The sequence below is a fragment of the Pygocentrus nattereri genome, chromosome 4, assembly GCF_015220715.1.
Source record: "Pygocentrus nattereri isolate fPygNat1 chromosome 4, fPygNat1.pri, whole genome shotgun sequence".
NCBI classification, from domain to species: domain Eukaryota; kingdom Metazoa; phylum Chordata; class Actinopteri; order Characiformes; family Serrasalmidae; genus Pygocentrus; species Pygocentrus nattereri.
This window is the reverse complement of record NC_051214.1, coordinates 30,443,959-30,468,802: the sequence shown is the minus strand read 5'-3', so window position 1 is coordinate 30,468,802 and position 24,844 is coordinate 30,443,959. Positions and strand designations below refer to the sequence as shown.

Here is a 24,844-nt window from a genome sequence, read left to right as displayed (position 1 = left end):
CTGAAAATAGCCAAACACACTTTCTCATTGTGTCATGGCTATTCACACACACACACACACACACACACACACACACACACACACACACACACACACACACACACAAACAGCAGGCAGTGAAGTGTGTGTACCTGGTCCTCCTCTCCTCCGCCCTCCTCGTCGTACTTGAGGATGTTGTCTCGGACGTCATCCTCTGGGTCTATTAGCAGCTGCTTGGCCTGACGCTCCTTATCTCTCCTCTTCATCCACATCACAAACATCAGCACCAGCACTAGAGAGAGAAAGACAGAGAGAGAAGCAGAGAGAGAGAGAGCAGTGCAAAATGAGTCATCCAAAGCCTTCAGCTTTACAGGAGTCTGACAGGTGACAAAACACCAGTGGACACCTACCCAAAGCCAAAAAGAAACATTTTATTCACACTACAGAGTTTTATATGTGACAGTATGCCTGTGTGGCCTGTGTGTTTGGGACGTACCCAGAAGAATGATGATGCAGATGAGGATGGCAATGATTGCTCCGGTGCCCAGACCGGCGGCCATGATGCGCTCCATATCCACACAGTCTCCGTGGAGATCACACTGGCACACTTTGACCCGCAGGTAGGAAGTGTTGGCCATCGGCAGGTTGCCCGAATCCGTGATGATGATTGGCACCTCGTAGATTCCACTTTGAAGGGAGCCGGTTCTCAGACTCAGCTGGACATAGTCACCTAAAAACAGCAACATAACATGATCTTAACTGATAATGCACTGTATACACTGACTATTTACTTAATTAGACACTCCTAACTTATACTTCCACTCATGGGACACTCCAACTAACCCACAGGTCCACCATATATGTGGACAATTACAGAGCCAGCTGTTGTCATGCATGATTTATGAGCCACATTTGACCTCGTTCATCACTAGTCAGTTTCTGGCCATAGGAGAGCTGTTGATCAGATATTACTTGGATGGTTTACAATTCTAAACTCAGTCAGCAGTGAAACTCACATGTTAGTGGCAAGGTAGTATATGTGGTGCTGGGACAAGTGTGTCAGACACAGCTATATTGTTTTACTACTGTTGGTGCTACAGCTGGGTTGAGAACAGTGTATATGAACCTAAATGTCTAGCTAAGAGTGCCCCCATGGTCAGAAACTGATGAAGGGCTGGAAGACGACTAACAGAAATAGTGCATGGCAACAGGCAACAGTCTTTAGCTGTACACCAGCAAAGTCTATCTACAAGGCTAGTGTTTCTAATAAAGTGGCCAGTGAGTATATACTGATTTACTAATAGCGCAATATGTGCTTGGTAACTAGTACATAACCATTTGAAATACAAAATAAGACATTTTTGGAGCTTGTTATTAATTTTACAGCATGTGGAAATACCAGCACCCCACTAGGCAAATATTTCGTGATGAATAGACCAACAGGAATTTTAAAAAGTAAATATTTAATTTGTTTAACATTGCCAGAGGTGATAAGAAGGCTTTTCCCTTGTCCTATTATGATGTGACTTTAGAGATACTAGATTTTCTAACAGCAGCAAGAGCAAGTATACGTTAAAAGCACTGAATCATTCTACTGCCTTTCTGTATCTACATCACAGCAAAGTAAGGGAATTCACATGAATCATTGCAGTGCCACTGGAGTATGATGACAAGTCTGAGTGGATTATGTGCACTATGTCCTACCGCTGAGGCGGGTGAGCGTCCAATTGCGGCGAATGTCAGAGGGCTTGTTGGCCAGCTCGAAGGCGAATGGCCCCGCGTTAGGGTTCAGGTCTCCGTCCACTGCTGTGATGTTGATGCCATTGGGCTCTGGAAGCTCACACATCTCTGTCTCCTGAGGAAACACCCGTGGGGCGTTATCATTGATGTCCAACAGATAGATCTGCAGAGTGCCTGTCCCGCTGGCTGGAGGAACACCTGCAAAGAGAGAGAAAGAGAGATAGAGTGTGTGAGAGGGGGAGATTAGGAAACCACCTGTTCATAATTAGAGCAGGTGTTAATTTGCCAGACCCAGAGAGAGAGACTCTTGGACCTCTAAGCTGTTGACAACATGACACATAAAGGTCCTAGAATATTTACGACGCACATAATCATAGGCTATATGACGTTGCCAGTCATCTGCAGAAGACACCGTCTAGCCCACATCTGCTATCTGTCACATCACCAAAGCAATATAAATAATTCCCGTACATGAAAAAAGAGAGGAGCATTGACTGTAAGCGCTCTTTAGATCATCAGCCTGAATGATAGGAGCCAAGGGAGAGGAAGGGCTGCTGTCTGAGTGTTACAGTGAAAACCAGCAGCAATCGAAAAGGCATGAGTGCCCTACTGTGCGCAAAACACTCTGGGACCACAGGTTAACCGAGTGTTTATAGAGATGGGCTCTCTCCTTCACAGAGCTGAGAGTGTGTGTGTGAACGTGTATGTGCTTGTGTTTGTGTGAGAGGGAGCCAACGAGTGTTTTTCACACTGATCTGATGCAGAGGGAATGTTAACAACTGCAGAAGAATAGATCCAAGCAAATGTGTGCAGTCCCATTTACACAGGCCACAGTGTGTGTTATTATGTGGGAAAGAGCTAGACAGAAATAGAGAGATAAAATGATAAACATGTTAAGAGGGCCTTGGTTCTACTTTTATGATACATGATCTTGCTGAAATTGTGGCTGGCCTGAACAGCAAGAACAGCTGATAGACACAGATTTCATATTGAAATCGCAATTTGAAAGGGTGTAATTTTAAATCGCAAGGGTTTTAATTTTAATTATAGCTTACATTATCAATAGCATTGCCCTAAAAAGGTTTGAGTGTGGAAATGTAACCTAATGACAGCCTGTGAACTCCCTGTAGATGAGTTAGACCAGTCAGAAGCAACCCACGTGCTGTACAACATAACCACTACTAACTGGTAGTCTGATGTATAAGCCTGAACACGAAAAGCTAGATATACTGGTCATCTTGGCCAAAAAATGGGCCTGGACTTCAATTTAAAGAAATTGCTATTTAATCTGTCATAATACTCATCTGAAAAACTGTGATTAGATATTTTCCGCAAATCCTTTAGCCTACTGGGAATTCTCGATGGTGTTCCTCAATGAGTCATCAATAAAAACAATAATATTTCACATAACAATAATATACAATTTCAACAATAATATACATTTCATAATTAAACAAAGTATGCCAAGTATGCTATTTTTTTTAAATCAAAATACATCCTTTCGATTTGTATCAAATTGTAAAAATATTATTTTTACAATCAATATCCCAAAAATACTGAAATACAGATGTGCTGTAATGTTATGTCAGATAAAGAGACATATCAGTCTCTGTTTGTCTGGGTCTCAACTCTGCAGAGGATAAAGGGTGATTGAGGATGCGCTTGGCTTCTTTGCTTGAATGTCATTCAACAGTCAAACCTACAGCCAAGCACATTAATGTATATTCAGCTACATCTCCTTGGTTAAATTCTGTTTGCCATTTATATATTTCACTTATCTAACTTACTTCAGTTGCTCAAACAAAAGATACTGCAAAATCATGTGGAATTGTGGCTGTTTTGAGTCTTTGGCTAAGATTACCTGGCTACAACATTCTTTTTTATAACCTAAAATCATGTCCATCATTAAGTAATTGCAATTTTTACTGTTTTTTGGACAAAATGTTTTGTTAAAAACTAGTGATAACTAAGCTTCTAAATAAAGCCTCTCTTGGAAAACTGTCAGTAATCCACAGCAGTCTTCCACAGGTCTGGTGAGGTCCAAAACGTTAACAAAAAGACAACACTTCTGATTACAAAATAAGGAAATGAATACCCAAATGACTAAGGAATACTCGAGGATTCAAATTATTCAGGTCAGTCTGTGTTTTAGTGTGAGAAAGAGCATGTTCACAGTTGCATGCAGGCTGTATTCCTCTATGAGTTAATACAGGAATAATTGTTCCCTACAGCTGAGATCAATGGAATCACTCATCCACCACTGAAGCTGTAATGAATTTAAACTCTCCACTGAGCTGCATCATCTCACACACACACACACACACACACACACACACACACACACACACACACACACACACACACACACACACACACACACAATATTCACCGTTGTCAGAGGCCATGAAGGTGGCATTGTAGAGGTTGTTTCTGACGTAGGGAGATTCACGGTCCAGCAGGGCGATAGTGGAAATTCGCCCATTGTTGGGGTCAATCTCCAGCCAGTTGGCTGGGTCAAACAGCTTAGAGTATCTATAACAGAGAGAAAACACACATAACATGCAGAATTACAGTGTGTTAGAGTGTTATTTAAACAAGCATAACTAATGTTTGCGCAGTTAAATTAAGTCTAATCTGTATTCATATGGATTAGTGTGTTTGTGTGTTGTAAAAATTGGCTGTATGTGACCCTTCTGCTTCTATTGTCCAGTCTCACAAGCAACACTATCCCTTATAGTCAGAGAATCTGGTGTGTTGAATCTCTTAATGTGGCAATCCTGGACAATACTGCCCCAGAAAGTTGAGGCTGAGACTACACATATCTGTATTATGTGCAATGCTGCAACATACTATACATTCAAACATATGTGAATTATTAAAATCAATAAAAATGGTGCAATTCTTAGCTTATGCATCTTAAAAACCAGCATATTAAAAAATATCACTGTACAAAATCTGAAATATGGTATCACTGAAAAAAGTTAACCATAGAGGGTTGTTTTTGTTTCTTAAAATGATGGTTGAAAACACTCTGCTGCTAAATCTTGTAACCCTGAAGTGATCACTAAAACATTAAAATAGCATCAATGATCACTTCAGGGTTGCCAGATGTAGCAGGACCATTGCCATAAAAAATGTCTAAACAGTGATGTTTTTCATTATTTTGTAATATAGTTCATTTTAATTAAATGATATAAAATACAAGAATAACAAAAAAAATAAGTAAACAGAATTCATGTAATAGGAAAAACCTAATTACCTAATTACTCACAACAATTAGTAATAATTAGCAGTAGTAATGATAAGAATAATAAAAATAACAAACTAAAGAATATTAAAAAACAAAAATAACAAAAAACATTAATTAGCAGAAATCATCCTGAGCTGTAATTCATATAGAATACTGAAATATTTAAGATAACATTCAATAGATTAGTATTTGTTTTTACCTAATGCTAAGCTGCATTTGTTTGTTTGTTTTTTATAAGTGTATGTGATTGTACGTGCGAGACATTCTGTCTCTACCTGATAGTCTGCTGCATGTGTCTGTCAGGGTCATGGGCTATAAATGTGGTTAGCAATGACCCTGTTGGAAGTCCCTCATCCAGTTTGACCTGCTTGGGGTTGGGGTCAAAGTTCGGACTCTCGTTCACGTCGATGATGCGTATGGAAATGGTGGCTGTTGACTGGCGGGTGCGGTGGATCCCTCCGGCCAGTGGAATCTCGTTTTCAGCCACCACGGTCAACATATATGAACGACTCATCTCGTAATCAATAGGCTGTGGTAAACAAAACAAAACACACACACACACACACACACACACACACACACACACACACACACACACACAAAGCCAAAAGTTAATGCAATTGCATATGTTCCATACCAAATAAACAGAACAGAAGCGGTGTTTAAGATGAAAGGATATTAGTGCTGATGAATACAAAGAGAGGAGTAGCTAGAGTAATAATTAATGAATGACTCGTTCTCCAATTAAAGCACTTACAAACCATTATCCCAGAAGAAGAGGGGGTAGTGGCTGTTGACTGGCTTTGTTTCTATGGAAACCGTCTTTGCTCTGTGTTTGAACCCATGCTTCGTAAAACAGCAAAGCTAATGATAAATAGAGTGTACAAGCATGTACATGTGCATGTGCATGTCTGTATCACCTTAACCACGGTGACGAGGCCCTCGTTGGTGGTAGGATCTGTAGGAATGGAGAAGCGCCCAGTTGGGTCTCCAGACGTGATGCGGTACACAGCGTTCCAGGCTGGAGTGCCTGGCTTGTCTTTGTCTGTTACTGTCAGATTAGCCACGATCACATTTACACGGTTCTCAGGGACCTCTCCATAGAACTAGAAGACAAAAGAGAGAGAAAGGGGGAGAGAAAGAGAGAGGGAGAGAGATATGCTCATCATAAGTAATCTCAGGGTGGTGAATTTATAAGAAAGCAAATTTGTATTCTCCTGCTGAGTAAACAGCCTTGTTTTTTCTGTAGACAAATGTTAAAAATTTGATTCACAGTGAAATTACTGCTGTTGACTTGGGGCAGTGTTGATCTGAGCCCACTTTATCACAGCATGGTGTAATCTTAGAATCCAGAATCTTCCATAAGCAGTGTGATTGAGATTCTGGGAGCAAGTCTTTTTTAAACTTAGGGACAAAAAACAACTTCACAATTTCACTTCTCTGCCTCTATAAAACTTCTCTCTTCAGCACAACAGCTGCTGAAGTAAACTATCTGACCGGGCTGCATTTCCCTAAAGTTCAGTTTTGCAGTTGCCAATAAATCATAGATAGTAATACTTGGTCTACCCCGATGATGATGGTGGATGTGCTAAGATCCTTCTGGGAAATCAAACCCTGAATCGCTCAGCTCATGACTGAGACCCATTATTGTGATTTATCAAAAATACCTGCAATATTTTCCAGCTTTGGGAAAGGTAAATGCCTCTGAGCGCAGGCTTTTGAATCTATATGAGTCTGATGCTGATGTTATGCGTGCTGAAGCTTGACTCAAATGATCAATGTAAGAACAAAAAAGTGATAAACTGAGACAGATACTTTAATATAATGTATATAAATAATTTTGCTATTTCAACATCGAATAATACATACAGTACTGTGCAAGTCTAAAAAACCTAAGCAACTACTTTAAAACCATTGCTTGTAAAAACTACCATGCAATACACTACAATATTACAATAAATGCAAACAAACATTAATGCAGTAAAAAGAAACATAACTTTCTTGTTTTTAGTCTTTTGAGCTAGTTAGAAGAGTTCTAATTACAGATTTGGATTTGACACCTTCAACCATCTCATGGATTTGTTGAATTCTATCACCTCCTCACCTGATTTAATGAGGCATTACTTGAGTCAAAGCAGGGACTGGATGTCCAATTGCATATATAAGCTTAGGTAAGTAGATTTTAAAATATAATTGTCAGAGTTTTTTGCACAGTAATGTTAAAAAAATAACATTTTGTATTTTGAGTTGTACCAAAAACATTTTAAAACACCACAATTTATAATACTGGAACAGTGTGTGTGTGTGTACACAAACAGAGATACATATCCAGTAGTATATCTACTGAACTCACGGTGTCTCTGGTGAACTCTGGTGCATTATCGTTGACGTCCAGCAGGCGTATGATAGCAGTTGCAGTGTTGGACAGACCGTATGTGGGGTTTCCCTCCATGTCAGTGGCCTGGATAATCAGAGTGTACTGGGACACCTTCTACTCATGGGACACAGAGCACACACACACAAAATGGGTATAAAGACAGTGAAGAACAAAACTGTGAAATCCATGAAAGTTTAGACTGAAAAAGTCTTTTCACAAACACACAAAAGTAATAAGAATGTAATAAGAATTTTCTAAACCTAATCTTTAAAGTTTTGCCTCTTCAGTCTTATAAGGCACTTTACAATGTCATGATCATACTGCTGGTCCTAACACAGTATGTGTCATCTCTTTGTCTCTGGCTTTCCTACAAAATTTGGGTTTTTTATGTGTGAAACAAACACACATAAACACACTCAAACACAAAGCCTACCTCTCTGTCAAGGCCCGCCGCTACAGTGATGATTTTGCCTGTCTTGTTGTTGATGGTGAACATGTTAGTGGATGGACTCTCGGGACTCTGGGAGAGGATCTTGTATCTCAGCATGCCATTGGCCGTGTTGGGGTCATCCTTATCTTGTGCTGTGACCGTCATCACAAACGTCCCTGTGCAAAAACACGAGCGCTCTAATTTAGCTTTCACACATGAACACCCACGTGTCATGCCAGGAAGTACCAGGTGCTAATAATGACTTCTCAGCTCATACAGAAGATAACAGAAGATTAACATTTCAGCCACGTGAGGCTGGTTATGTATGCAGGTGTGTGTGGGTGTATGTAAGAACCTGGCTTGGCGCCCTCATCCACTGTGCCGTTCCAGATCTGATGGGAAAACTCTGGTCTGTTGTCATTCATGTCGATGACATTGATGACAATATCAATGGGATTCTCCATCTGATTCCCATTGATGTCCACTGCATGAGCACGCAGCTAATGGAACACAGAGACACACATACACACTCTTAACTCACTTCTGTATACTGATAGCTATGGCTGTATCATTAATCCTAAAACCTAAAAATAGCTTGTGATTTGCCTTATTAAAAATAATATATAATATATGATATGGTTGAAGACTGGCCTGCACTATTATGGTGCTTTTCTTGGATATCAATACTTTTACTCATCAAACACCGACAGAAACATTCTTCTGACACTGTGATTGGTTAGAGGGCTCCTATTGCATCCTTCTTTGATATCCGCACTATGCAAATGCCAATACTGCAAAAACAAATGCAGGCCGTATCACTAACCTACACAACCCAATAAGTTACAGCTACCAATTATGCAACCTAACATTGCTATAACTGCTAAAGCAGCATGAGCACAACGCCCTTGTAAAGGCCATGGTCACCATAGTCAAAGTCCACAAATGTATACAGGGTGTCTGATATCTATTGTATGCTACGTTAACCACAACCATCAGGATCAGACACACTTTCACATGGCATTTTTAGTTCTGTTTGATGTGAAATGTACCTTTGTAAGCAGTTAACTCCTCTGAGCTCCAAGAAAATAGTGAGTTTTAGTAATGAGATATAGTCACTGACTGAAAAAGTTCACAGCATCTTGTCTTTAAACGTGTTTTCATTCATTTTAGCAGCTCATGAATGAGACATACTTGCATGCATGCTGACACATACCAACATGTTGAATTCAAATACAAGAGAGCCCCATTACCTGCCTCTATACAAGTAAAAACGGCAGTCTGTGATTGGTCGATCTGCACATCAGTAAGTTCCACTGCGCTTGTCTATGTTTTGTGGCCCCTCGGTTTAACTATGCATTTCTTTTTTATTTCTTTATTATTATTCTTCAATAAAACTGATGGAATATTTCAATTAAAATGTTTATGATTTACTACTACTATCTTGATAGTTGAGCAAGCCAGTTAACATTTATTTAACAACTCTTTGAATTGTGTTACTGACCGATACTTTTATTATTTTTATTTAGTTGTTATATACACCCTTTTGCTATCAAGAAAACTGCAGTTGTGCTGTCCATTTTATCTTGGCACTTTGCGGATAGGTGTTCATTGTTTCCATAATAGAGGGGTCTTATTGCTCACTAGCAGCCCAATGCACCCACAACATCTCACATACAGAACAGTGTCCTGTTTTTTATTTATGGGACAAAAATATTTTATTTGATTAAATCTGAGCCGACTTACATTGGCAGAATGGCAGCTATGGACCAGCAGAAAGAGGCTATGAAACACACTTTTGAGACTATGGGTCAGCATCTCTTGTTCTGATTGATTCCAGCTGCACTTGATATGCAGTCAATGACCCATGTCAGCCAAAAGATCCATCATTTTAGTTTTATTGAGCAACTAAATGATTCAAAACCTATATATGCCTTACATTATTCATTATGACTCCTATAATATGATATAATAGAATATAATGAATTCATTATAAATATGGATTAAGAATGACCTTGCCTGAATTTGGCCAGCTGACAGGACTCTGGTCATGGCCTATGGTTCTTGCCAGAGTTAATGCTGAGGGCAGGGGGAGGTTACTGCTAGTAATGTGGGGGAGAGTGTGTGGGTAGTGTCCTCACTAGGATATGTTTGCGTGTGTGTGTGTGTGTGTGTTCAGATAAGCTCTTCTGAGTAAAAATCTGTCTACTCCCCTCTCTTCTGTACAGTGGATTAGACAGAGGTCAAAGGTTACATTCTCAGACCGACTGCCATGGTAACCTAGATAAGCTGTTTAATGGGAGTTTTAATGTGTCTGCCTCTGTCTATACTCAGAGGAATGCATGAAGGGATGAGGACACACACACATACACACTCAAACACACACAAAACACGCATACACATGCACCAAGACTTACATGGAAGTTAGAGATCTGTTCTCTGTCCAGTGGTTTGGTAACAGACAGCTGCCCTGTGATAGGGTCAATGATGAAGAGGCCAGTAGGGGTCTGGTCAGCTCCTGGTCCTGTCACACTGTAACGGAGTGTGTTACTCTTGTCCCTATCTGAGCGGATCTGAAAAACACACATGCATACATACTTTACAGCTTGTTCGGGTCCTTTTTTTCTATGGTAGACATATAATACGTGTAGTCTTATTATAAGACAGAGTCAAATACAAGTCAAATCACATTAACTCACAAATATTTCCTCACTAAATTCAACCCTTTATCAAAATAATAAAGCTGCTTTAAAAATGTTTGTCAAATAACTTAGCAAAAATTACACATATGTCAACGGGCTTCATGACTGGGGGCTGGCAATGTCTCTTAAAAAGGGGGGATTTTGGATCTACAAGAAATCATCGACCCTGTGTTTAATGCCAAATAGATAATACAACCCCAATTCCAATGAAGTTGGGATGTTGTGTAAAACATAAATAAAAACAGAATACAATGATTTGCAAATCCTTTTCAACCTATATTCAATTGAATACACTACAAAGACAAGATATGTTCAAACTTTATTGTTTTTGGCAAATATTCACTCATTTTGAATTTGATGCCTGCAACACATTCCAAAGAAGTTGGGACAGGTGCATGTTTACCACTGTGTTACATCACCTTTCCTTTTAACAACACTCAATAAGCGTTTGGGAACTGAGGACACTAATTGTTGAAGCTTTGTAGGTGGAATTCTTTCCCATTCTTGCTTGATGTACAACTTCAGTTGCTCAACAGTCCGGGGTCTCCATTGTCGTATTTTGCGCTTCATAGTGCGCCACACATTTTTAATGGGAGACAGATCTGGACTGCAGGCAGGCACCCATACCATCAGACATGCTGGCTTTTGAACTTTGCGCTGATAACAATCCGGACAGTCCTTTTCCTCTTTGGCCTGGAGGACACAACGTTCATGATTTCCAAAAACAATTTGAAATGTGGACTCGTCAGACCACAGGACACTTTTACACTTTGCGTCATTCCATCTCTGACAAGCTCGGGCCCAGAGAAGCCGGCAGTGTTTCTGGGTGTTGTTGATATATGGCTTTCACTTTGCATGGCAGAGTGATTTGTAGATGGATGGAACTGTGTTCACTGATAGTGGTTTTCTGAAGTGTTCCTGAGCCCATGTGGAAGTTGTACATCAAGCTAGAACAGGAAAGAATTCCACCTACAAAGCTTCAACAATTAGTGTCTTCAGTTCCCAAATGCTTACTGAGAGCTGTTAAAAGGAAAGTTGATGTAACACAGTGGTAAACATGCCCCTGTCCCAACTTCTTTGGAACATGTTGCAGGCATCAAATTCAAAATGAGTGAATATTTGCAAAAAACAATGAAGTTTATCCGTTTGAACATTAAATATCTTGTCTTTTTAGTGTATTTAATTGAATAAAGGTTGAAAAGGATCATCAAATACAAATCATTACAAATCATCGTATTCTGTTTTTTTATTTATGTTTTACACAACGTCCCAACTTCATTGGAATTGGGGTTGTAATACATTAGGGCTGACCCAAGCAGTGGTTCACACAAGCACCCTCAAAAACAAATATACATATTTTATAATTAAGGATAATTTTAAGTATGTTCTTTACTGCAGCTTCAATGTATTAACAGTATACCCAGCTGTGCAAATAAACTGAAATCAGTCATGTAGCCTATGAGAATCACATTTTTAGTTTTATTGTCTCCAAAGTATATGAATTGTATTAATGTGAATTGTGCACTGAGCATTTTACTTATCATCTGATAATTTAAAGTGTCCTCACATATCATTTCTTTCTGAGCTATCTTTGCTTCATTTTAGCTCCAGTGGTGACAGAGAAAGTGGTGCATTTTGTTACATTGCGCACTTTAAGGCGAGATGACGTAGATATTAACAATAACTGTCCTATCTAAAGGCTTGTGGTCCTGTATTGGAGTCTACAATTTTTGTGAAGTCTGAATACTAAATACAGAAATGAATACCAATGTAACCAAAAATACTCAAGTATTTCTTCTTATATAACACCTTCTTGTAATATGCTTCAAAGGGAGATAAAAACAAATGCAGCAGAAAATACACAGTACAATTTCACTGATAAATGATGCTAAATGCCTCTTAACCTTTACTGTATTGGGTAAATCCAGTATAAGCCAGTTTTCATGCTTTGTACTGACAGTAAATACACAGAACTGAAAGTATATTTAATTAATTCAGACTGTATTGCATTTGGCTGCTGGGTCCATTGTGTCCATGGCCTTTTATTACGAAATAATTTGCTTAAGCTCTGCTGGCTTTATGACCTGCTCCCTGTAAACTAACAAGAAGCTACAGATTCAGCAGGTTAGAACTTGATGTGTTCAGTCATAAAGAACTACATAGCATGCATGAATCTTCTTCACTGCCTCTGTTAGTCCTGTGGATTTCAGAGTGTGTCTGTGTGTGTGTGTGTGTGTGTGTGTGTGTGTGTGTGTACTGACTTTGACAAGCTCCTCAGGGAACTGTCCTCTCGAGTTTTCAGGGACATTGATGGGAGGGATGACCCAGTCTCTCTTCACACGGCTCACACTGCCGTCGCCCCCGACAACCACGCTGCGCCATGGAAACACGATCTCAGGCACCTGCCAATACAAACAGACCAGTTACACTCTCAAACACACTCTTGGGTACCACACATCATATACCCCCTACCACTCCCACCCCCAACACACACATACACGCACACACACATACACGCCCACACACACTGCGGCGCATTCATCACACCTGCCTGTGGACCTAAATAATTACAGCATTAATTCTGCCCTCTTTAATAGGGTCATAAATATCACTGAGTGAGTTTCCTGCAGAAATAACACCCCAGTGTATGAGCATGAGTGTAGGTATGTATGTGTGTTTTGCATAGGTGAATAGCTGCAGCATTCTTGTGCTCAGAAAGATCACGCTCCCTTAAGACAAGCCTTATGTACTGCATTAATTCTGCTTATGCTGCAGGGCTCTCCAAGGTGAGTCTAGTTTGCTTATTCAAATATGGATGTTGACCACACATTCATGGCTGCAGTCAGATATCTGAGAGCACCACAAAAAGGCCCCTCAGGCTTCACCGGTTTATTTCAAGGCAGGAATAATGCGTGACTTTCAACAACAGGCAACATTTTGTGTGCCTGGGTGTTTGTGTGTGACTCTGCTTGAAAAGTTCCTCTGTATTTTATTTCTATCTGATTTCAATTCTAAGCCTCTCTCCCTCTTGACCTCATCTCTCTCTCTCTACCTCTTGTTAAATATTCATGATAATGGCAGTGCAGTAGTGTAGGCTATGGTAGAATGCAGCTGCAGAAAGTCTCTCTCTCTCTCTCCTGGTTGCTCCCTTTCTCTCTCTCATTCTCTCTTGTGCTCTCCCTCACTCTTTCTTTTTTTTGCCGTCACTGACATGCTCTCTCTCTTTTGCTCTTTCTCTCTTTTTCTGCTTCTCATTCACTTGATCGTGCTTCCTCTCACTTTCTCTTTCTTCTTCTCTCACTCTCTCATTCTCTTGCTTTTTGCTATCTTTATCTCTGTCCCTCTCCCTTTTTCTGTCTTTCTCTTCATATCTCATTTTTTCTCTCTCATTGTCTGTCTTCTCTGTCCCTGTCAGTCACATTCTCTTCTCTTTTGCTCATTCTCCTTTTACCTCTTGTTCCCTCACTCAATTTATCTTTTGCTCTCTCCTCTTTGTCTCTTACCCGCTCTCTCTCTCTCTTTCTCTGCCACTTGTTCTCTCTCCAACTCCCTTTTTCTCTCTCTACATTTTGCTGACTGTCTCTTTCTCTCCCTTTCTCTCTTGTCTGGCTCTGTATTTTTTCCTGTCTCCATCTCTTTTACCCCTCTCTATCTTCCTCACTCTCTATTTCTTTCTCTCTAGCTCTCTCTGGCTTTGTCTCTGTCATCCGTCTTTCTCTCTCTCCCTGTCTCCCCCCCCCTCTCTGGCAATGTAGATATGACTCAGGTGATGAGGCAACCCATTACCATCACGAAGGAAGAGAGTGGAACAGCATTACCATCAACATCAACAACAACAACAACAGCATAAACATCAACAACACACACATTCTATTTTGGCTCGTTTGCTCTTACTCTCTCTCTCTCTCTCTCTCTCTCTCTCTCTCCTCCATCATCTCGCTGCTGTATCTTTCTTCCGTTTTCAATCCATCTTTCACAACACCCACTCGCTTTTTTCCCACTGTTATCTCTTTCTGCCCACCTTCTCCCTCCTCCCCCTTCCCCTCCCACCTCATTTTCTGACCATCTCAGCTTAAAACCCACCCTTATCTTTCTCTCTCTCTCTCTCTCTCTCTCTCTCTCTCTCTCTCTCTCTCTCTCTATCATTCCCACCCCCATCCTCTCCCACCTCACTCTCTAAGTTCTCCTCTGTGTGTGTGTAGCAGTAGTGTATTCTTTATTGCTCTCTAAGTAGAAGACAGGGTTAAGAGACAGAGTAAGGCTGCTGTTCTCTCTGGCTGAGAAAGTGGATATGCATTACTATCTACTCTGCTGTCTGGACCGTATTTTAACATCGTTAAGACTTAATTAGAGTGAGATTCTCAGGATCTTACAGCACCAGTAATGCTTTATTGTAGCTTCGGTGTGGCTTTATGAAGCTCTGACAGTGCCAACTAAAGTCTCATATCCAAAAATCATCTGTTCTATGGTACACTGTAAAACTCAACAGTCATATACATGTATCAGTATTAGCTGCTACGGGCACCAGCATCTAAATCATTTTTGCAATTTGAAGATCTGCAATTTTCAGCAAATGGTAAAAAATTACATTCAGCCTTTAAAAAAGTTATTACTCAAGAGTTCTGTTTTAAAATATATCAAATGCACTGTTCTGTGTGTGTGTGTGTGTGTGTGTGTGTGTGTGTGTGTGTATATATATATATATATATATATATATATATATATTTATTTATTTTTACAAATGTGTGTACATGTAAAGGTAAACAGACAATTTCAAATTATGTAAAACTTAACAATGGTAATAATGGCTTAGCTACAAAATAATAACTCTGACACTGTTTAAGTCTTCTGTTTGAAATATTCTGATATTTAGCTCAGTTCAGATGGAACTAATTTTGAGTATTTGTAAGCCAAACCTGTTTTGGAGTGTTGGGCAGGGCGAAGTTCACGCGTGTGTGCCACACCTCCTTTGACTCCACGTCCTTCACCCTGATCTCCAGGCTCTGCCCAGTGCTTTCCGATAGATGCAGAGCTCTTGCGGCGTACACTGTGCCATCTTCTCCTATCCGAAAATCTGCCGGGTCTCCGCTCTCAAAGCGCAGGCCAGAACCTCGGCCACAGTCCACGAAACTCACTGCAGAGAAAGAGAGGGAGGGAGGGGGTGGTGGTTGGACAAGGTTGTGTATGAGCCAGCATACTTTTTCCCAACAAGCATCTTTTAAAAAAAAAAAGGTATACACAAAATGACATCCTACTACACCACGAGGGAATTGTGGTTTTATTCGAGAAGAGAGGATGGAGAGCGAGGGAGTGGGAAAATGCATACATAGCCAGGGAGAGAGGGAGAGAGCAAGAGGCAGGAGAGGAGAAGGGGAGAGAGAGAGAGAGAGAGAGAGATAGAAAGAGAGAGAGAGAAGAAAGGAAGGGAGATCTGGTAGAAGTTCTAACACTCTCCTGCATTATTCATGCTGAGTCTTCCCCTGCAGGCATCCAGGTGTGCTGAATGAGGCCGAACGGGGAAAGAGGAGACAAAGAAAAAGAGAGAAAGAGAGAGAGAGAGAGAGAGAGAGAGAGAGAGAGAGAGAGAGAGAGAGAGAGAGAGAGAGAGAGAGAGATGGAGGCAGCTAGGCTACAACACTAGAGGGAATCGCATTAGAAATACACGAAGAATAAACAAATGACTGCGCTTTCACTCATTATGCTGCTATTAGAGAAGAAACAATTACGCAGTTAGCGGCAAGAGAGATGGAGGAGGAATGCGGATCGCTTTGTGAAATCTGTGTATCGACTCCAGCTTTTTGATTCTTCAGCTCTCTGAATGCCATGCCTCATTATTAGGGCTCACTGGAAGAAGATATTCTATTCTCCCAGAGTGTTAGCGTGTCACGCTGTTGTTGGATATGGAGTGTGTTTATTGACCAGCGGCTATTTACATTGATCAGCCTCATCATTCTGTCCACAAAGCGGACAACAACACCAGGAGGCTGTTGACTATTTTCAAAAAAGGAGGCTGCAAAATGTTGGGCATAGCTAGTGGCTTCTCTCTTTCTTTGTCTAAGACACACACACATACACTCACACACAGTTTCTTCTATCTCTAAATGTGACCACAATGTTTTAAATTCTATTTCTCTTTCCTGCTGCTATTTCTTATTAGAGCTCAGTGTGAAATGCGTGGGCCTGAGGGTCTATGTGTGTGTGTGAGATCACAGGTCTCTTCATTTTTTTGTAGTTTAGACTCCTTATTAGCTCCAGGAATTGCATTACACAAATATAAACCCCTACTACACCAGTCAGTTTCAACATGGCTTCAAATAAAGAGTATTTCATTATAGGACAACCTTCAGTGTTTTAATCTTAACACACTGAAGGTTTTCCTATATCTTTATCTGTCACATATATATATATGATTCATTACCATGAACAACTTCTATGTTCTCACAGAATAGAAAACCCATCAGCTGAAAGCATGCTTGTAATAGCAAGTTTTCTGATCATTATAGCTGTGTTTAGAGTCAGCTTTTTCTGTTACTTTATTGAAGGAACTCAGGAAAACCAGTTGAAACTATTCTTCGAGGTCATCATTTATGCACTACAGATGCAGCAGATAGAAATCGTGCTAAAAAAGCTGGAATGTTGCTTTAGGACTCACTTTTTAGTACCTATTATGAATTAGAAACAAATATGCAAGTAATGTGTGGGGAACTGAAGCGTGCACAAAAATACAGGCCCTTTGGTATTCAGGGGTTAATTAAAAAAATACGTTGAAAAAATAAATCCTACTTTCTGTTCAGATTAATCATCTGTTATGATATGAAGGCCTTTAAGGATAATAAACTAGGCTTCAATAATCAGTCAGTGTAATGCACCAGTCCAACCAATGAGCTCTCATTACTGATTATTAGATAAAGAGTGGCTGCAGGGTAAGAAGAGTCATTGTGTTTATCGGATTGTGAGTGGGGAGGGGGTCCCAGCGTTCTTCCACTCTGCTGGACCGGAATGAAGCCTTTTGTTTGGGCTGTGCCGCCTCTGCAGGACAAAAAAGCTTCCTGTCATTTTTCTTTGCCTCGGGCACAGTCTTACACGCCGGAGATTCATAAAGCAAATGGTTTTGATGTTGTGTGATAGCCAAAGCCCCGGCGGATCCACTGCTCGGCAGGTGTGTATGAGTCGTTGTGTGTGTGTGTGTGTGTGTGAGTGAATGTGTGTGGATGGCGCTAGGTTGTGCGCCGAGTGCAGGTTTAATTTGATGTCTGCAACCATTTGGCCTGTAGCTGTGTCTCCTCCTCCTGCACTTTTCATGAGGAAGGAGATATGTGTGTGTGTGTGTGTGTGTGTGTGTGTGTGTCAGACACACACTCTGCATTTGAACTCTACTGTCTCACCGCATATAACTCTGCTTTCTGCTTTCACAGAAATGGACACATCTATGAGTGTCACTCTGTCCACACTGTCCTCTTTTCACCTACACTACTTCCACCCCCCAGCACACACACACACACACACACTCAGACACACAGACATTGTTTATCAGAGCCAGCCTGAACAAACAGTCTGAATGACATAAAATAAACAGGCAGAATGAAACAGGGTTTAATCATGATGGTTATTCCCTCAGCAGTGGCTGCAAAATACATCCACCTGCAGTCAAACAGAGTGACTGCTGAAGAAGAAATGAGAGAGAGAGAGAGAGAGAGAGAGAGAGAGAGAGAGAGAGAGAGAGAGTGTGAGTGAGAGAGAGAGAGAGAGAGAATGAGAGAGAAAGAGTAAGGGATATTAAGAAAGAATTAATTAAGAATAATTAAGAAAGAGGGAAGGAAGGAGAGAAATTAAAAGAGAGAAGAAAAGAGAGGCAGACAGATGGTTAGAGACAAATCGAGGAAGACAAATAAGGGCAAAGAATAGACTTACAAATGCAGCTAGATCGATAGACAGAGAGAGACGGACACTGAAAAAGACAAAAAGAAAGAGAAACGAGAGAAAAAAGTATGAGATGTTGAGACAGAAGAGGGAGAGAGACTGATGGGAGACAAAGAGAGAGAGAGAAAAGAAAGGATGAAAGACTGACAGAGAGAGAGAGAGAGAGAGAGAGATAGAGAGAGGGAGGGAGGAAAACAGACACTGAAGGATAAAGAGTAAGACAGGAAAGAGAGGAAGAGAGAGTGGCAAACAGATTAGAAAGAGAGAAACAAAGAGAAGACAGAGAGACATTGAAACAAAAACAAGCAGAGAGAGAGAGAGAGAGAGAGAGAGAGAGAGAGAGAGAGAGAGAGAGACATACTGAGAGAGGGGAGTGATTTATCTCTGAAAAGCTACTTGTTATGATGCCATTTTAAAAAGAACTCAAATGAGGAGAAGAAGCCACTTGACTTCAGACTGTTTACAATTCATAAGCAGGACAGATACAAACTACAAGAGTGTTATGAGTGGAATAGGTGGGCTTAGCTTCAACCAACAATCAGATGAGGACTCTCTCTCTCTCTCTCTCTCACTCTCTCATACAAACGCAGAGAGGCAGGGCTGATTTGGTAAGTGATTTGATTATGAGGCCTTTGCTGCCTGTAAGGTCTGCTGTGGTGATGAGTGTAGCTGATGGAGCAGATTGAAAAAGCACTGATGCTGCTCATATTAGCATTTAGTGCTAACTCATACTGAAATTCAGCTCTTCAGCTGTCCCCACTCATACACTGTTTAATGACACAGAACCAGACTTTTTTCTAAGTCATTTTGGGCTATTCCCTTATGAAATGCATGCAATGTGCAACCGGTATTTTCAAATGATGTCAAATACTAAAAAATGTCAAAAATGGACATACATCAGTATCATATTGTGGACTTTATCTATGAGGCAAAAACACACTGCTTAGCGGTGGCTGCTGTGATTTGAGCTTGGCTTTAGATTTGAGCTGATTTGAATGTAATAGCTCTGAGCTAATAACTTGAACTTTACAACCACGCAAGTTGAAAAGGGAAAAGAGTATCAGGGAACAAAACTGCTATGATAAGTTCTATTTATATGGTGCCTTTTACAAACTCAAGGACACTAACAACTGAAATGTAGTGATGTGATAAAGAATTCTATTATTATGATTATATTTATTTCTGACCATCTTTCTCTTGTAACTAGCACTCTATCATTTTAACAAATTGCTGCAAAGAATCCACTGGAGAATCCAGATTAGTCAGTTAGCCTTGATTATTCGATAAAAAAATGACCTTTTCAAATTGACAATGATAGATGCCAGTTTATACGATGATAACACATTCTTCTCTGGTCTTTCCTATATTTTTTGACCAAATAACATTTTTATATTCTTCAGTGAAGTAATTTTAAAGGCTCCTTAGTTGATCTTTTACTAGTAATATGTATTTTGATTTGATATCGTTCAATTTGGCTTTAAAATAAAGAAAGAAAGAAAAAATAAATAAAGTTCAAATAATCAGTTACCAAAGCCTCTTTCACAAATACAGGTTTAACCCCTTAAAATCCCAGGTTTATTATGTACTAAGACTTATTATTCCATAAATACGGGGGCTTCAGTGCAAACTGGTTAAGGTTAAAGAAGTGTGTAATAAAACTGTCCATTTAAGGGTTTAAGTGGGCTAATTAAACAGGAAAAAGTGTAAGTGCAAGCTGGGAAAAAAATCAGCACCACAACTGATCAGCATGAGGCCAAGTACAGTTCCTGGGAAATCACCAGGAGGGCTTGTGTTTGAACAGAAGCCGATACATTATCAGGCAAGTTGAGTAACATGTCAGCTTCTGTTGCTTTCACAGTCAAACTCTGCGTTTTCACGAGTGAAAAATGTTACAAGAGTATATTTAGTACAATCCTAGCATCAGATGTGAGTACCTGATAAATTACCACTTAAAGGCTGCAAGCAAGAATAACGCGAAGCCTGAGCACTGGTGATAAAGGTATGCCCGTAATGCACTGGGCTCTAACTAAGAAACAGACCTAATATAATTGATAGAGATTGTCTACTGTGAAGTGTAAAAGTGGAATTCTGTGAAACTCGGCTCAAAACAGATGGGCTGGTTAGGCCCTCACTCAACGGAGTACAGTGCTGACCAGTGCAGAGCCTGTGTGTAATAGCCCTCTTTTTTCCAAGGCTTTGTAAAGGTCAGCCTCCTCTAATGGTCACCATTCCTCAATCTGTCCCTTAGAGTGTACTGCAACCTGAACCTGAACCACACACACACACACACACACACACACATACACATCATTGATAGCTCCCACCGGCACCGTCTTCAGATTTATCCTAAAGGGAGAATGCACGCTGAGGTATAAAAGCTACCATCAGAAAGCTGGGGGGTCATAAAGGGGCTCATTATCTCTTTTGAAAAACGGCACAATGTGCAGTTCCCCTAACGAGCTGGTAGTCATTGATTAGTTGCCAAAGTGTTATAGTGTTTAGTAATGGCGTCGGGTGAAACTGCTTTTACAAGCGCTGCTCCGTTAATGGGAATTACCACAGCCTTTGATCCAAAATGGCAGCTAACAACCTTACATATTTATCTGCTCGGCCTGTAGTGCTTTCCTTATTCTGAGAAGAACTACACAGAAGAGAGAGAGAGAGGGAGAGAGAGAGAGAGAGAGAGTATACGATCCCTTGATATCACCTCTTCGCCTCGTCCTCTTTTCTCTCTCTCTCCTCACCTCTCATTTGTTCAGATTTTAATTTAGATCAAAGGAACATGGTGCACATCACACCTGATTAAACTCAAATTATTAAACGACTCCATTACAAACAGGCATGCACACACACACGTGCGCACACGCGGAGAAGACCATTATTATACTCATCTTTTCTTGGTGAACTTTTCTGGCTGTGCTATAATTAGTTTTAGCTGACAGAAAAAACAGAGCAGTCTAGAGATCCATCCCCAGAAATGTGCTCGCTCTACAGGAGCATTATTAAAACACTAGGTGGTCTGTTAATATAAACTTTGCCCGCGTGATCACTGGCTGAACTAACATCACGTCCTTCAAACTGTGTGCTTAGGTCTATTGGAACAAGCCTGGGTAAACATACAAAAGGGTTTTTTCATATTAAAACTCTGTTGGCATGTGGTTATATATTAGGGTCTGGGGAGGGGGAGGACACTAGCGGTCTTCAAATAACTACTGCTTTTTATGATATATGCTGTTTTTAATGGACAGGAGGAAATCATTTGTCAAATCTGCCATGTACACTATATTACTTGCATAACGCTGCTGTCAGAACAAAACTTTGTATCTCCAAACTGGTAACTTTACAGGAGAAGGAAAAAACTAACTTTAATTTTAATGTAAGTCAATGGAACCAGAATTTTTTCCAAGTCATTCTGGACCGTTTCTTTTGATCCATTCATCATGAAATTGACACACAATGCAAAGGGCAACAGTTATTTTCAAATAATGTACAAAACTGAAAAATGACAATGAATCAATTATTTGATAATAATCAGTTTTGATAATCAAGCAATCAGACTTTTTGTTCACAAAAGCTAGACAATAAAAACGGACCTAACCGAATATATACAAACCAAGCACAGCCTTCAAAAACCCCAAAATATGTTGTAGCATAAAGATAAAAAATTCCATTAATATTAACTGTACTCTTGGGCAACTGAGGAAATCGTATGTAAAGCTGTTTATCTCGGCAGTAAGCATTTATTTATTTAAAAATATAAATAGAAATAATGCAGTGATAAAAATAACTAAATAAAAACTATATTTAAATACAGCTGTAATTCATTTTTTCATAGCCATTTTCCAGCCTCTCATCTATCTTTACAGAATTAAACAGGCTCTTTTTGCTCCTGTGCCTTTAAGACACTGTTCTGATTGGCTGCCTTGTACTATGCCTCATTCAAAGTCTGGGCTGAAACGCTCATAACTTCAACAAGAATGAGACAGACTAAACTGCTGCAGGCTGAATAAGTGGAAAAACGTAAATGATGACATCAGAAAACCATGAATCAGGCTGTTTCTGCAATTTAATGTATATATAAGTATATATGGACTGTACAGAACACAGAGTGAATGACAAACTTAAAAACTGCTTACACACTACATGAAAACCTTTTATAAAAAAAAAATAGGGAATTAGTTAAAATAACATTAATAACATTTTGTTAAATTGTATCTGTATATATGTGTATTTGTATTTAAAGTCAGTATTTTTATTGGCAAAAACATACTCATTGCTAAGACAATGTTTGTGGCTGTTTAAGACTTTTGCACTATATTGTCTACAAATGTGATATGAGAATGAATATTTTTTATCATGCAAACTGCCAACCTATACACTTCCAACCAGTGGCCTGTAGAGGTGCATTTTTTTTAACAAATGCATATTTTGTAAAAGTTTAACTTGCATGTGCAGGCCTGAAATACATCTCTACACATCTGCTTACAGCACAGGAGGACTCAAGGGAAGGCTCTCTCTATCTCTCTGCTGTGTGAGCATGAGTCATTTTAACCTTTGACCTTGTTAGTTTGAACTCTGAGAGGACTTAGGATTTATCACTCCACAAACACACACACACACACACACACACACACACACACACACACACACACACACAGACACACACACACACACACAAAAAGACTCTCATGCAGCATATGGTGAAGGCGTCATGCCAATTCCATCCTGAGGGACACATGAACTGAGCAGAATGTGTTCCGCTGCAGTGCTCAGCTATCTCCATATACACACCAACACACACAATTATTTATTGTCACACCCACACACTAACACACACATGCTCACTCACTGCTTTTCTCCCCACTCACTTCAACGCCAACCCAAACTGACACAGTGTATAAGAATGACAGCAGCAGTACTGCAGGGGAGGCAGAGGCGTCATGACAACTCCACAGTACAAAATATGAACAAAACAGTTGAGCTGCATCAATACTGAATTTCTGGACCAACAATGACAACCAATATGCCTTATTGAGGCTAATATTCACACTAATAACTGATACCAGCAGGTGAATTCAAATTTTTAGGAAATGAAATTGCTGAAAACATAAAATATAAAATGTGCTGCAACATTTCACAGGCCACATTGAATAGGACGTGTACTTATTTTCACTTAAGAATCAACAAAACATCATCTGACCAGGGATACCCATATGTTTGCACATGACTGTATATGTAAATAGTTTGCATTATTTTTGCAGAATTTCAGAAGCATTTACAGTGGCAGCTGACTCTTATTGTTACAGCAGTGGCATTCCTGCCTGGATGGGAACTTGTACCTGTAATCTTCTTGTGTAGGGTGGTGGTGCAGTCCAGTATGCTTTGTATGAGCAACTTGAAAAGAATGGAGGTCCTCATCATGTGTTATCAGTGAGATAAAAACCACTGGCTGTGATCTTCAGGTGTGATTCCAATATCAGACGAGAAACAATATAACTTTACATTTTATCGGATAATGATATATTGTATACTCCTACAAAAGACCTATGAAGTCCACACAAAACGATCAAAAGTGTTCCTTCACTGTGCACCAAAACACGAGTCAACACCACAATGCACAACTGCAGTGTAATTAGAACTACAGTCAGAGAATGCACACATGCTCTAATAGTAGGAAAAATCTGCAATTATTATTATTATGGCTATGAGCCTCACTGCTCAAATCCAATCTCTTGGACATGATGCTTCACACTTGTTTAGGTAAGTGATTCAAATCTGGCATTAATGTGAATGAACTGGCGTCCTGAACTCACCCGCACACGCACATGTTACTCAGTAACCTTACGTGAACGAATCACATGCATCATGTGCTTCATCAGCAAAGAGAATAATGAGCAGAACGAGCCTTCACTGTGAAGGTTAACTCTGAACATCTCTGAGCTGTTCACTATTAAAGTGAGGTGAAGACGTTCCACCATTTACAGGCTTTAGCTTCTGTTTGATGCTGCTGCTATGGTAACGCTGAATGAGGGCGCATGTGCAGTGGAAAAAAGCATGAGTTCTGATGCGTGTGTTCACATTAAGGTCGCATGGCCATGATTTGGAAACATATCCAATCTAGGATCAGGTATGAAAGAAGCTCTGGTCGGATTTGAAAAGATCAGATTTGTGTGTCCACACAGCCATGAAAACATCAGATCTGAGTCACATTATGGCAAAAAATCAGATTTGTGCCACTTCAACCTGGTAATGTGAACATAGCCAACTGAACAATTAAAACAATTCATATTGCAAAAGACAAAAAAATATTAATATGGATTGGGCTGAAGTGAAGTTGTATGGAACACACACACATCGTTAACAGGGCCAGGGCTGCAGACTGGTAAAATCACAGCAATCATTAATTGAGGGCTGATAGATGGAGGAAGGGATTATGAAAGTGTGCACAG

General features: G+C 40.0%; 1 protein-coding gene across 1 annotated transcript in view; it reads right to left on the bottom strand.

The window, feature by feature from the left end:
- cdh2 (cadherin 2, type 1, N-cadherin (neuronal)) overlaps window positions 1-24,844 on the bottom strand; it is a 56,825-nt gene that overhangs the window by 6,708 nt on the left and 25,273 nt on the right. Inside the window, exons 3-14 of the mRNA XM_017689288.2 lie at window positions 15,392-15,609; window positions 12,737-12,877; window positions 10,191-10,346; window positions 8,132-8,276; window positions 7,780-7,952; window positions 7,323-7,460; window positions 5,890-6,075; window positions 5,245-5,498; window positions 4,109-4,251; window positions 1,684-1,917; window positions 476-709; window positions 132-271 (exon numbers count right to left, since the gene is read on the bottom strand). Of these exons, the coding sequence (XP_017544777.1) occupies window positions 132-271; window positions 476-709; window positions 1,684-1,917; window positions 4,109-4,251; window positions 5,245-5,498; window positions 5,890-6,075; window positions 7,323-7,460; window positions 7,780-7,952; window positions 8,132-8,276; window positions 10,191-10,346; window positions 12,737-12,877; window positions 15,392-15,609 (2,162 nt within the window). The remainder of the gene's footprint in view (window positions 1-131; window positions 272-475; window positions 710-1,683; window positions 1,918-4,108; window positions 4,252-5,244; window positions 5,499-5,889; window positions 6,076-7,322; window positions 7,461-7,779; window positions 7,953-8,131; window positions 8,277-10,190; window positions 10,347-12,736; window positions 12,878-15,391; window positions 15,610-24,844) is intronic.